The 14860-nt window shown below is 40.9% G+C and overlaps 2 protein-coding genes across 2 annotated transcripts in view; both read right to left on the bottom strand.

Moving 5' to 3' along the window:
- The window catches only part of Macf1 (microtubule-actin crosslinking factor 1), a gene marked incomplete in the record, with an annotated part of 341157 nt that overhangs the window by 190370 nt on the left and 135927 nt on the right, over positions 1 to 14860 (bottom strand). Inside the window, 1 exon segment of the mRNA XM_013519481.1 lies at positions 13886 to 13978. Within this exon segment, the coding sequence (XP_013374935.1) occupies positions 13886 to 13978 (93 nt within the window).
- Positions 1658 to 3028, bottom strand: LOC106149711. The gene has a single exon (XM_013519483.1). It carries the CDS (start codon positions 2835 to 2837, stop codon positions 1683 to 1685), a length of 1155 nt encoding a protein of 384 aa, XP_013374937.1. The 5' UTR covers positions 2838 to 3028; the 3' UTR covers positions 1658 to 1682.

The raw sequence follows: 14860 nt of genomic DNA, 5'->3' as shown, positions 1-14860 counted from the left end.
CGGTGGTACAGGCCTGTAATCACAGCACTCAGGAGGCTGAGGCAGGAGGACTGCCATGAGTTTGAGGTCAGCCTTAAGTACACAGAGAGACACTGTCTCAAAACAAAACAAAACAAAACAAAACAAAACAAAACAAAACAAAACAAAAACAAAACAAAACAAAACAAAACTCAAAGAGTTGTATATAATCTTCTTTCTCAGTATGGAGATCCAACTGGTACAAAAGTGCTACTGTTACCTACAGTCCACTATGTAAGGCTGATTTCCACCAAGTGTTCCTAAAAATTTTCAAAATAAACTTTCTAAAAATCCCACATTCAATTATGAGCAGCTCCCCTATAATACTGTTATAACTCCACAGTATCAACTTTAACGGCAGCAGTATTAAAAGAGAAACCAAGCTCAGCAGCTGGTTACATCCAACTGCTCAACATCTACTCCCTTCAAAGATAAAAACTGACTGCCATCCCTCCTAGCTATTGAACCCCAAATACTGCACACCCGATCCCAGCAGCCTTATTGTCCTCCTTGCTACCTAACATACACGTGCACATACACACATTTTTATGAGGCCTGTGGAGCCTCTTGCCATCCATATGACATACTTTTTCAATGCTATCTTCTCTTCGCACTGTTAGGAGTCTCCAAACTCCCCACAGAGTGCACTGAGATGCCCACCCTTGGGGACATTTTTAAATCACAGATCAGCAGCACATCAGGACAGCTAGGTAGTATCAGTTGCCCACAGCCTAGCCAACAAAGTGCCCCACTTCATTTTCCACCCCACTTTTTTGCTGCTCTGAGATCCTAAGCAGAAGCCATGATGCCAATAAAAGGTCTTCAGCCAGGGGTCAGTCCTCCACACACTCAAATGTCCATGTGCTAGGCATTATGCCATCAGGGTCCTGCTGATCATCATCCACATCTCTGAATTCTCATTGATTCTTGAGCCTTGGAAACATTCATAACAACCAAAACCACCATTTATGTCTCACCACAAACCTCACAAGCAAAACATGTGAAACATGTTAAAACCTCAAACAACTTCAAAAACTTTTTCAAGCCAGGCATGGTGGCTCATATCTGTAATCCCAGCACTTGAGACGCTGAGGCAAAAGGACTGCTGCAGGTTCAAGACCACTATGGGCTACATAGCGAGTTCAAGACCAGCTTGGTCTATATAACAAGACCCTGTCTCAAAAAGCCAAACATTTTCTGCCTTATTCCCACCCCGCCACAATTCTGTGGCCTTAATCCTGCAAAGCAAAGGAGGACAAGCCCTCTCCTCCCATAGAGACACAAAATGAGTGCTGTTATTAGCCTTTTCTCCACAGGAGAGGGATTACATCAGCTGTAGCAGGAGCTCAGCTCTCTAGGGAGAAGGGCAAGCACACTGAAAACAGCTACCTTACCTCCATCCCATCACCATCCCTCAGCCTTCCACACTCACTTCAGGGACTCCCCCACTGCGCTTCATCACAACTTCTTACAGCAAGAAGGCAGGTAAACAGCCCTACCTGAGAGTAAGGACTGGGTAGTGCTGCACCTTGAGAGTCAACCCTGCTGGACAGCTCCAGCAATTATGCCATCTGGCTACCCAGAAGCACAAATTCCTCAGAGACAACAAGACTTGGTTGCAAGTGTTGAGGGATGGGCCTGAAATAGATTCTGCTTGCCAAGCCTCAGCAGTCAGTATGGTCCGGGGGGTGTGGGGAGATCTGAAGAGCTTCAGGATTCTCACTGCTTACCACAATCCATTTTAATAGGCTGGAGGGCCAAGAATCCAAGTAGTGGTTAGACTGGCTTTGAGCATGCCCACCTACCTCCTCCAGACCCCACGAGGGCGTGTGGCTGACCTCCAAAGAAAGAGTGCCATCCTCTTCTGAGAAGGATGTAGAGCTCTTCTCAGGTTCTGCACATTTAGGCTGGATCCCATGTAAGTGCAGCCCATCACTGCCATAGCCAGAGGATGAGGGCAAAACACTCACAGTCATGGACAAATCACTCTGAGAAGGAGGTAATCTGGGGCCCAGAGGGGTCACTTGACCCACCTGGGCAGTATCTGTGCATCTAGAGCCTGCTGACTGGCCCAGCAGCGATGAAGGAACAGAACTTTGGGCAGTCTGGGAACCCGTCTGAGGGGCTCTCAAAAAACTATTGGTTCCTTCCCCGATACTCCAGCCTTCTGAAAGTTGGTCCTGATTTCTTGTGTCACTGGGGTAGTCTCTCCCAGGCGAAGTGCTACACCGAAATCCAAGCTGAACACCTCCCCTTGCCACTGCAGTTTCTCCTTGCAAAGGCAGCAGCACGGCCCTACTGCTGCAGGACGCTGTCCGTGGAAATTCCACCAGTTGGCTCACTGATCGCTCACAGTTCCTCTCTGCCGGGTTATCGAGCAGGTGAGCAATGACAGTCATCCCCTCTTCCAGGGAATCCCAGACCTCTCCAGCAACGGATGCCTCATTCTCTAACAAAAGGTGGGCAGTCTGAATCTCCCCTTGGAATCTCTCTTTCACCTGCACAATCATTCCGCAGTCACCCACCTGTGAGTTCTGGGCTGAGTCCCCAGGCAGCAAAATGTCTGAGGGGGGATGCTCCGCCCCTCCCACTCGGTCCTCCTGCTGGAGACTCACTGTTAACTTCCTTGGGGTTTCAGTCTCTTCAGTGACTCCAGCTCCGTCCAAGGGTTCTTTCTTGTGAGATGCCCGCAGAGTAGGGATTTTCTTCCCCTTCCACTTCTTTTTGAGCCGAACCCTTTTCTTAGGAGATATGGGAGCCTTCTCTGAAATAGCTATTGACTCTTTCGGCTCCTTAACACAGCCCAGTGAATTTCCCATTTCTTTCCTCTCTTAATCCCAGCAAAAATGCAGCTAAACCAGTCCCGGGATCCCAGAAAAATGCCAGCCTTGGCTTCATCGGGTCTGATGCACATTTAAAAACATGCACTATGCCAGCAATCCCTCCAGTTCTTTCTCCCTCCCTCCCTGCCTCTCTGTCTCTTCCAGCCGCTGCCGATTCAGACAGCCATCTTACAGGCTCAGAGCTGCAACAAGACAAATTCAAAGCATCTCACTGCAGTTCAGAAATCACTTGACCTAAAAGCAGACAGAAACCGGATTGGCTGCAGCTTCCTCTCTCCAAATATGAGGTAATTGGAGCACTGCCCTCAGTAACACAAACAGAAAGCAAAAGGAAGCTAGGAACACGGGGAGAGGGAAAATAGCAGAGGGTGAGGAGGAGCAAGGGAATGTAAGAGTAAATGGAAAAGGGAGGGGAAACGAAGAGGTAATGTGAAGGAAGGAGGAGGAGAACAATATCTAAAAGGGAAAAACCAAATCAGCTCAGCTGGTTCCAACCAGCAAGGGAAGGGAAGGGCCACAGAGAAGGAGGGCTGGGGAAGCTGCAATTATGGCTTCAAAATCAAATAATTTTAATTGTTACACCAAGACGTACAAAGGAAAATATTAAGAGGATATAATCTCAGTTTTTTTCAGATCACAATACAATTATTTTAATCAAATTTTAACCCAAAGAGAGACCGGAGCCTACTCGCAGTTTAGAAAACAAACAAACAAACAAAACACAGGCTTTAAACATCTAGCCTCCTATAGCATTTATTTCCCTTCTCCTCCCTAAAAAATGGGCGGGGGGAGGGGGAAAGAGATCTGTTAATTCAGTTGGCCAATGACACAGAGGGAAAACCTGGCAACCGGTTTGGAGTACAGTATGTAAAGCTGAATGGGAATGATATTGCTTCCAAACACAGCAGAGAAACTAGAGCTCCAGTGAGTAGCACTGACACAAATGCTCAACAGTAATCCTTGATGGTGCAGCTACCACCAACAGCTAACACTTTTTTGCACACCTGTTATGTGCCAAGCACATGTGAACATGATTATCTCACTTAACCCTCACAGTAACCATGTGAGGTCAAAACTATCATTTTATAGTCATTCGCTCAGATAAAAAAAAAAGTTTAAGAAAGCTGATTAATTTCCCCAACATTAAATACCTAGTAAGTGGAAAAACCAGATGTGAACCTGTTTAAGACTTTCCATTTCAACCACACATATGTTACCTCACCTTCTAGCTATAGCAGGGATAGAAATCTGTGCCCAGGGATGGAAACCTGCATAAAACAGATTCTGAAAGAGCAACCGGGCTTTGCATGGGCCATGAGTACCAACAAAGGGGTAATGCTCGCTGCAAAATGCAAGAAACAGAAACTTCTGAAAATGAGGCCCAGGTGATTTTTACTCAAACTACAGACAGAAGTGTGAATTAGATTGTAAAAGTTGGACTAAAACATTAGCCTGTAATAAACAGTTTTTCTTCACCCCAATTTTTAGTACAGCATCTGACAGATGAGAAAGAAACTACAACTCAAAGGGCTCTGAATGAAGTGGAAGAAAAGAGGTTATATGTGTTCCTTCCCTGTTGCTGCTTTTTTCCCTCTGTGGTTCTGGGGCTTGAACACAGAACTTTGTGTGTGTTAGGCAAGTGCTCTACTACTGAACCACATCTCCAGCACAATTTTGCTTTGTTGTTGTTATTTGGGTTTTTTTTCTTTTTTAAAGACAGGTGTTTAGCCGGGGGTGGTGGCACACGCCTGTAATTCCAGCACTCGGGGGCTGAGGCAGGAGGATCATTGTGAGTTCGAGACCAGCCTGGGCTACAAAGTGAGCTCAAGGCCAGTTTGAACTCCACAGTGAGACCCTGTCTCAAAAAGACAAAAATTAATAAATAAATAAAAAATAAAGACAAGTGTCTCACCACATTGACCAGGCTAGCCTTATTAATACACTCCTGCTTCAGCTCCTGCTGCAGACTATGGGCACAGGCCACCAGACCTGACTGCACTGTTGATTCTGTACCACAAATACCCAGACCCCTCTGCTGGACACAACAGAGGGAAGCAACCTGCTTGGCTCAGCATAAGCCCTAAAGACTTGTAGTAGCACAGCTCTACCCACCTTTCCTGGGGACCTACAACATGCCCTCCACAGAAGGAAAGCAGTAAGAAGTCCCAAAGTATGAGCCCCTCTGAAGGCTCCCACCTGCCTTGTAAATGCAGTAGGCATCTCCCCTCAGCTTTCCCTGAGGCCAAATACAAAGCTGCAGCACCATCTTATGGCTGTCAAAAAGCGCAACACGAAACAAGAGAAGAGGGCATGGGGAATTCAGACGACAGCATATCATTTAACCAGCAAAAATTCTAACATTACAGCATGGAGTTCTCTTAGCAGCTCCCAGGCCTTCTGTCCTCCAGTGAAAAAGCTGGGAACTTTTAAGTTGCTTGTCCTAAGGCTTGAGCTTGAATTTTATTAATAAAAATACAAAAACCCCAAATACCTGAAACTACTCAACTTTGGGCAAGAGAAGCAGCTGCTTAACATGACTTCTACTGCTGTAGGGTTTCTCTGAGAAGCTTCACGGAACCTAGCACATTTACCTCTGTGGATATTTTTCCTTTTTAAATCTCTATATACGTCAGACCCATCAGGCCTCTGTTTCCTCCTGCCCCAGAGAAAAAAGTAATTTAGGATAAAAGCAGAGATTTTAGTAGAGTGTCACTAGGTTCAAATTCCAAGCTCAGTTAACTTACAAACTAAGTAGCTTAACTAATTTACTAGGTGATTCAATCTCCTTACCTGTGAAATGTGGACACCAGCACCTACTTAATGGGATTGTAGACAAAACTAATGAAATAATGTCTATAAAGTACTTGGTTCAGTGCCTGATCTACAGTAAATCCCTTTTCTTCCCATTTGCTTCCAGAGCTAAAAGCTATCAAACATCCTCAGGCTAGATGGGGATCCCAATATACTCTTTCCTTATGAGTGCCTAAGGAAAGGAGGTATGTTCCATGACCCAAAGCCTGAATGTTTGTGCTTCTTAGGAGCTGCTGTCCCTGTGACCATTTTCTCAATTAGTCTGGGCCCTACTGCCTTCTTGTAAAGCAGGCATTGGGAGTATACCTATTCTTGGTATCTTCTCCTTTGGTTTTTTCCAGTTTAACTGTTTTCTGCCCATAGTTTCCCCATAGAGACAGACATTCATTAATGAAAGAGCTCATTCATTCATTCCACAAACATGAACAATGCCTCATCTAATATACAAAGCATAATGCCATAAAGTACACAAAAATGTAGACCTCAAGTCTAGACAGCTAGAACTACCCTTTATCTGAACTCTTTGAATTTTTTCTAAATATCAGGATGCTAGAGCTATACTACATTTAATAAACATGAAAGCTGAAAAACTGATTCTGTTACAGTATGACTATAAAAAACTGATGATATCATTTAGAAAAATTATAAATCCTAACACTTAAAATAGATAAAAATAGGCTTGGATAAAACTAAGACAAGGAATCCTATTTTACTATCTGGATATGCGACCTGAAGAAGTCAGTTGGACTCTCTTTTAGTTTCCTCATCTGAACAAGGGGTCTAAGAAAATAGCACAGCCTATTTGTCTGTTCTACCAACCTCATGGGTTTGAGAAGATTATGAGCTAATCCAATCACTTAACAAATATTTATTAAGTGCCTATTCTAAAGAACAGAAGAGATGATATCCTTGCCATTCTTAAGTTACTCCTAGTATGGTGATCAGACAGCAAACAAACAAGTAAACACATATTATATCTAACAGTAATTTTACCGAACAAAATACTGTAGGTCATACAGTCCTTCTGAGAGTAATTTAGCAAAATAAGTTGAAGGAAAGTCTACAACCTAGCAATTCCAGTCCAAATACTATCCAAAAAAACCCTCACTTTCACATAGGATATTCTCTATAGCAATGAGGGCTTTTTTTTATACAACTAAGTAATATACTACAAATAGCTCTATTACTCCATTATGCGGGGGGGCACCACTCACATTATATTCTACATAAGTTAGTTAAAATGAACAAATCAAGCCTCCCTTCATCATAATGGATAGACCTGAAAAACACATTTAAGTCTTAAAAGAAGCAGGATATATAAAAGTTACTATCTGAAATATAAAACATGCACACATCAGCACATATGGTTTATGATACCTCATGTGCTGTAAATGTACAAAAGTATATATAGAAATGACATGCACAAACTTTAGGACACTATCTAGGGAACGGATGGGCCAAGGAAGTAGGCTATATCGGAAATATTTTATTTCTTTAGTGAAAGAGAGAGACGGAGAGAAAGTCCAAAATAAGTATAAGAAAATATTAACATCTGTTTAATTGTGAAGGTTAAATATACATATGAGAATCTCATATACTTTTTTGAGTACCTGAAATTTTCCTAACTGAAAATTCAAATTAAAATACAAAGAACCCCTAGCATATAGCATGTTTTAAAAATACATGTTAGAACACTGTACAAACCATAAATCTATCAGTATCACTGGTAGTAACAAATTTTTAATCTCAAAACAGCATTTCCTTCAACTGAATGCCCCCTTGAGAGGAAACTCACCCCTACACATCTACAGATGCACCACCGTTCTACCTCAGCAGCAGCAGTAACAGAGACTGCTGGAGTGACTACTTTGCTGACCTAACGTTTGACACCTCTACTCCATATCTGTTTGGCTTGAGTGTTTGGTAAGAACAGCTAATCGATATTTATACAAGGTAAGTGAAAACATACATAAACACAAAGATATGCAGTCATATCAACATTACTTATAATATCCAAAAAATGAACATAAATGGCCATCAAATCCTGAAATGATAAACAAAATAAATGGGCCAGGGATATAGTTCAGTGGCATAAGCACCTGCCTGGTAAGCACAAGGTCCTGAGTTCGATTCCCAGTACCAAAAAAATAAATTAAAAAATTTAAAAACTAAAAATAAATGGTAAAGTCCATACACTAGAATACTACTCAACAATAGAAATGAACTACTGACACATGTCACAACTTCAGTGAAGCTCAAAAATATTATGCTAAGTGAAAGAAGCCAAATGCAGAAGATCACATGACTCCATTTATATGAAATGTTCAGAACAGACAAATCTAGAGATAGAAAATAGATCAGTGGTTGCCTGAGGCTGGTGATGGGAAGAGGGAATAATTGTAAAGGGACAAGAGGGATAATGAAAATGTTCCAAAACTGGATTATGGTGATAGTTATAAAGCTCATAAAAATCACTAAATTATGTAATTTAAATGGTTCAATTTTCTGATATATGTAAATTATACCTCAATAAAGTTTTATAGTTATAAAAAGTAAAGTGTAAAAAATGCACATTTTGCTAAAGTAAACAAATACAATGATAACAAAAAATAACTAAAAAAGGTTTTTTAAAACAGCTAACTAGAGAGAAAAGGAAGAAACAGGATAAAAGGACTAAAGAAAGGAATTGGACTTCTCTGAATATACCTTGCATCCTCTTTAAAATTTCCCTTTGAAACAATGTAAATGATCTACACAGAGTAAAATAAAACTGGGGGGAAAAAAGCAATTTGGGCTGGGCAAGGTGGCACACAGCTATAATCCCAGCACTCGGGAACTGTAATCCCAGTACTCAGGAGGCTGAGGCAGAATTACCCCGAGTTTGAGGCCAGCCTGGGCTACACAGTGAGTTCAGGGCCAGACTGAACTACATAGTGAGATCCTGTCTCAAAAATAAAATGAAAACAAACAAAACAATCAGGGACAGAAAGAACTGCAAAGAAATCAGAATCTTCTAAGTAATATTGTTACCAACATTAATACTATTATTTTAGGTATATTACATATCATATATGTGTGCATATGGAAAAGGGGATAATTACATTACTGTTGTTAGGATCAAGACATTCAGTGTAAGGAAAAAAAAAATATATAAAGTCAAAGAAGTTAAATAAAACCCTGGAGGCCTGGGGATATAGCTCAGTGGTATAAGCACTGGCAAGTGCAAGATCCTGAGTTCAATTCCTGGTACCAAAATCAATCAATCAATCAATCAATTAATTAATTCCTAGAATCCTAAATTTGATTCAGAAATGTCAGTATGAATTAATGATTGTTTTTAAAACTGAAAAAAGGTACTCTCCAGTTGTCATAGTAGAAAAATCCTAGAAACAACAAGCAAGCTAGCAGCACTTGATTTGTGGTCAGAAATAAAGATTTGGTTCTCCAGAGAAACAGAATGTCAGGCCTGGGACAGGAAATATTCAAAAAGCCTATGAGACACCTTATCACACAAGAAGTAAAAGAAATGATCACAGACTGCTGAGGTCATGCCAAAGGACTGAGAGTTAGTTAACTTGAAAGGCTGATACTGGCCAAAACTGCAGCTATTTGAGTATTAGGGAAAATGAGAACTATAGTTGATTGAAACATATTAAGTCTGTTAAAAATTCATTGAGTTGTAGTGACTTTTTAAAAAATGGTCAATAATATTCAGCCACCATATCTTTAACAAAGGAGCCCAACACTCTCATTAGAAGAAAGATAGCCTCTTTAATAAATGGCACTAGAAAACCTGGCTTTCCATATGCTAAAGATTAAAACTAGACCCCTATCTTTCACCATACACTAAACTAAACTCAAAATGGATCAAAGATCTGAATATTAAAACAGAATCACTAAATCTGTTGGAAGACAGAAAATGTAGAACTCTTGAAGACATTGGTGTAGGCAAAGAGACTTTATGAATAAAACCCTAATTGTACAGAAACTATCAACAACTAGGATCTCATCTTATTAAAAACCTTTTGCACAACAAGAGAAACCACCAACAGAGTGAAGAGACCACCCACAATGTGGGGAAAAAATTTTGCCAGCTGTTCTTCAGACAAAAGACTACTATCTAGAATATATAAAGAACTCTAAAAACTAGACCGCCCCAAATTTAGAGACCCAAACCATAAATGGACATCTGAAATGAATAGACACCTAAGATGAAGAAGTATAAACAGCAAATGAGGGGCTGGGAATTTAGCTCAGTGGCAAAGCGCCTGCCTGGCAAGCGCAAGGTCGTGAGTTCGGTTCCCGGTACTGGAGGAAAAAAAAAAAAAAAACGAAAAAAAAACAAACAGCAAATGAATATATGAAAAAATGTTCAACATTACTGGTTACTTGAGAGATGCAAATTAAAACAACACTGACATTCCATCTCATGCCAGAAAGAATGGCTATCATCAAGAAATTAACCAAGAACAAATGCTGGTGGGGCTGTAGAAAAAGGGAACCCTTCTCCAGTGTTGGTGAGAGTGTAGACTGGGGCAACCACTGTGGAGACTCCTCAAAAAACTAAGACAAGAGGTCCCATTGGACCCAGCTATTCCCCTTCTTGGTATATTCCTGAAAGAATTAAAAGCATCATACCAGTGATATATGCACACCCATGTTTATAGCAGCATAGTTTGTAATAGCTAAATCTCAGAAATATCCCAAATGTTCATCAACCAATGAATGGATACAGATGTGGTTCTTTTATACAATGGAGTACTACTCAGCCATAATGAAGGATAATCTTGGGACATTTCTAGGTAAACAGATGCACCTTGAGACCATACTCAAAAGTAAAATTAATGGGACACACCTGTGTGAATACAGCATAGTTTCCCTGGTGTGAGAAACCTAAAGTATAAATAAGGGTCAAAATATGTAATAGATAATGTGAAACAGGAAGTGTTCAAATGGGAAGGGGAACAAGGGAGTGCAGAGGGGGAAAGGAAAGAAGGGAAAATAAAAAGCAACATGAAAAGACAAAAAAATGAAAAAGATTTTGTAAATAGCAAGTGGAAGGGGGGTTGAATGGAGGGGAGTGGTATGGGGGGGGAAGAGTCAATATATTACGTACAGGTACAAATTCCCTATGACGAATGTGATCATTTTGTATACCTAAAATGTACCAATAAACTTAATTTTTCAAAAGGTTTAATTAATAAAAAAACGTTCACTGGCTACCTTTGAAGAATACCTGGGAATACCTGGGAACCAACCAACATAGAGAATTAGGGAGTGGCAAAGCTGGCTGGGGAAGTAGGTGTGACCTGTTAATCATAAGAACCCAGACACAGGCCAGAACAGTTCCCAAAGCCCTGCATGTGGGCCTCTCAGGAAAGCTCCAGCAGGTTTCACTAGGATGGCCCAGACCTGACATCGGCCTGAGGTGTGGGGTCCCAGCACCCTTTCTTAGGGCCCAGATGTAGAAGTTCTCAGGGGTTTCAAGATTTGGACAGTATAAAAGGATACACACACCAAAAATAACTGGCTATGTGGATTTCCTCACCATAGCCCACCCTGCTTTCTCCAGGGTTTACTTTTATCCTGCTTTTTCTTCTTTTACTCAGCCCAAGCTTACTCTGCAGAACCAGTTTCTCCCATATCTTTACTTTTACTTTTGCAAATAATTTTTGCTGTTGTTTTTTGCTTATTTTGTTTAATTCTTTGCTTAAAATGAGAAGAAACTGAAATTCAACTTCAGAAGAAAGAAGCAACCCAAAGCCCAATACATCTGATTGGGGAGCCATTTCTAGAAGGAGCTAGCTGATGACACAACTATTGTGAAAACTGACAGAAATAAACATGAGATTATCTATTTTGCCTTTCCAGTAAGAACTATCCCTCAGGGTAACTGATGAAGTGAAGGTCTCCTTTATAAAAGTATTCCAAATAAATAATGGATTAGCAGAATTAGAATATGACTATTTGCAGTCTCTAATGAAATAATAGAACTAGCAATGGTGATCAGTAACTACTACAACCATTAATGCTTCACTAATAGGAAACATAAAAATAATGGCTCAGGTTGATAACACTCAAATTCACTTATCAATCTTAATATTCTCCCAAAAAGAGACAGTATGTGCATCCTGAGATGTGCCAATAAAAGTATACAACACACCACCACCATCCTTGCCAAAAAACAAAACAAATAAATAACCCCCCCACACACACACATGCAACCTAAAGACCTGATTTCTTCAGCAAATTGCTGAGAGTAGGCGATTTAATACAATACACTGACCTTCTTTAGATGCTAATCCAAACAAACTTTTTAAAATGAAATAAATTGGAACATCTGAACAATGACGAGAAATTTGACAATTTTTACAAAACTACTTTAAGGATGTGATGTTTTGGTGGTTTGCTTAAACAGAGAGCTCTTACCTTTGAGATACATACACTGAAATATTTATGAGTGAAGTTATATGAGGTCTGGAATTTCCTCCAAAGGGATTCAAGGAGTGGATCAGGAAATAGATGAAATAGTTTTTAATTATATGAGCTAATAATTATTGTAGTAGGTGATGGATACATGGTAGTTCTTCAGACATTTCCTGTTTTTGTGAATGTTTGAAAATTTTCCTAACAACTCTTTATTCCAGTGCTAGAGATTGAACCCAGGACCTCACCATACTACACAAGTTCTCTACCACTGAGCTACACCCCATCAAATTTTTTTAAAAAAGAAAAAATTACTTTCCTGATGGAGTTATTTGGGAAGGGAACCACTCCATTATTCCTGTCTCTGCTGTCACCTCGAAGTTTTAACAACTAAGTACTCATTGTGCGACCCTTAAATCCCTGCTCCACACACAGTCTTTGAGACACAGTCTCCCAGTGTGACTCAGGCCAGCCCTGAACTCGCTATGTAGCACTGGCCGGCCTCAAACTCTCAGCAGTCCTCCTGCCTCCACCTCCGAGTGCTGGGATAATCGATGTGCACCACCACGCCCAGCCAAATTTCCCCTTTTAAAGAGATGTAGTTGTAGTCAGGATAAACAGAAATACATTGGGTATTACCCCCTGCCTGTGAGACTAACATTTGGCACTCACAGTGAGGGCAGGTTTGTGGCTAAAAAAACAAACAAACTTTTTCTTTTAAAAAAAAACCTTCCTCTGTTCAAATTCAACAAAGACTTTGATCCCACCCTGCCAGAACATACTCACCAAGTTCAGATTCCTGGTTATCCCTATATTTAAAGCTTGCCTCAAAACATCTTGTGGCACCACAAAAATGTATATTACCTCCACAAACTACTGACCCTGCCCAGGCTGCAGTGCCAGCACTGGCTCCAAACCAGAGCCCCAGAAACAAAGCTACACTCAGTTTTCTCCGGGTCTTACAAATTCAGAGACACGTGCTGTTCTGCCTGAAACCAGAAGGTGGCACTAACTATCCAAATAGGATGTCACATTGGCCTCAGCCAAAAGAGTCAGTGACTGGCGTTTCTAGAAGAGTCTTCCTACCCGCTACAGAAGGAGCACTCTCTTTAATCCATACCGCACAACAGCTGGATCCTGGTGAGCTGCCTGAGTAACAGCTTTGTTTGGGTGGGCTAGAAAATATTTTCATGAAAATATAGGTGTTCTTTTCCAGAACTAACCCAAACTTTAAAAGCATTTACCATCTTAGGCACAGGGAGCAACAAGGCCATGTGACTATGGGAACACTTCAAAATGACACTGCTGGTGGGTATGATGGCTACTACAAGGCTGTGCTTATAGCACATGTACAAATCCAGCCACTAAGGTGCTACAATTAATCAAGCTTGTTTAAGATTAGAGATGAGGACGAGTCTTACATCAAAGAAGGATTATGAACCTTTGTGCCATCATTTCCCACCTCTCATACTTGAAATCCCTAAAAAGCCCAGTGTTGACTCAACTGAGCAAACAGACTTTTAATACCTAGCAGGCCAAGGACAGGGCCAAACCACAAACAGGTGAAACATCTCTCCATTTTATTATGCAAATAATTAGGAGGTCTGGGTTTAGGATACAACAACTTGTTTCCAGGCCAATTTTAAGTTTCCATCCCCACACCCACCCACCTTCGTTCAGTGCCAAACAGAAAGACTGGGAGGCTCTGTGCTGCCTGGAGAAAGCGGTGTGGCTCCCTAGGCTCTGTTCAGAATAAGCAACAGCAACTCAAACTTCGTAACTCTCACCTGGAAATGCAAAATAATGGTCCAGATCAGGCCCAGGGTCAGCTTGGGGTTGCCGTCTGTGATGTCATCATTGCGAATGTTCACTAGCTTCACCTGAAAAAGAAAAGAAAGTCCGTCTCAGAGTCCTGGGACTCTAAGTTTTGATTTGATTTTTACACATTTTCATTATTAACATACAGTTAAATTACTGGGTTTGAAAACATGTATGGTTTCATGTAGCCACCATACATACCAGCTCCATCATCCCAAAACAGTCCCTTGTGCTGCTCCTGCGCTACAGTAAAACTATCCCACTCCTGATAGTCACTGGAGTGTTCCTGGTCCCCAGCTTTACTTCTTCCAGAATGTTATACAAGTGGACTTACAGTTTGTAATCTCTTTATATTGGGTTATTTTTTTTTCTCCTCAGCACAATGCCCTTGAGATTCCCAAACCAAACTGTTGAATAGTTGGCCTTTTTTTTTTTTTTTTTTTTTGGCCAACTAGTATTTCATCTATGTAGATGTAGTACCCCTGTGTTTATCCATAGAAGGGCTTCTGGATTATTTTTAACTTCTGGCAATTTTGAATAAAGCTCCTACAGTCATGTGCAGGTTTTTACGTTGCACATATTTTCATTTCTATACACTCTTGGAAGTGGAATTGCTGGATCACACAGTTTGTCTTTACCTTTGTAAAAGTGGCTATACCATTCTGCGCTCTCACCAACAAAACAAGCTTACATGGACAGGTATTACAAGTTACTTTTTAAGTTAAATAATCAGAACTTTTTTTTTGGAGATAGGGTCTTGTTGTATAGTTCAGGCTGCCCCTGAACTCACTATATAGCCCAGGCTGGCCTCCAATTTACAGTAATCCTCCTGCCTCAGCCTCTCAGTGCTTGGATTATAAGCAGGTGCCACCACACCTGGCTTTATTTTCTTCCTTAAAGTTAAGAGAACCCAGGTCTGATTCCCGGGGCTCCAAGAAGAACTC

The sequence above is a fragment of the Chinchilla lanigera genome, unplaced genomic scaffold (assembly GCF_000276665.1).
Source record: "Chinchilla lanigera isolate Chin_1 unplaced genomic scaffold, ChiLan1.0 scaffold00051, whole genome shotgun sequence".
Classification (NCBI taxonomy): domain Eukaryota; kingdom Metazoa; phylum Chordata; class Mammalia; order Rodentia; family Chinchillidae; genus Chinchilla; species Chinchilla lanigera.
This window is presented reverse-complemented; position numbering and strand designations above follow the sequence as displayed.

Bases quoted from the DNA above. Each gene is read 5' to 3' on its own strand.
- LOC106149711 (XM_013519483.1), bottom strand. From the start codon at position 2,837: ATGGGAAATTCACTGGGCTGTGTTAAGGAGCCGAAAGAGTCAATAGCT.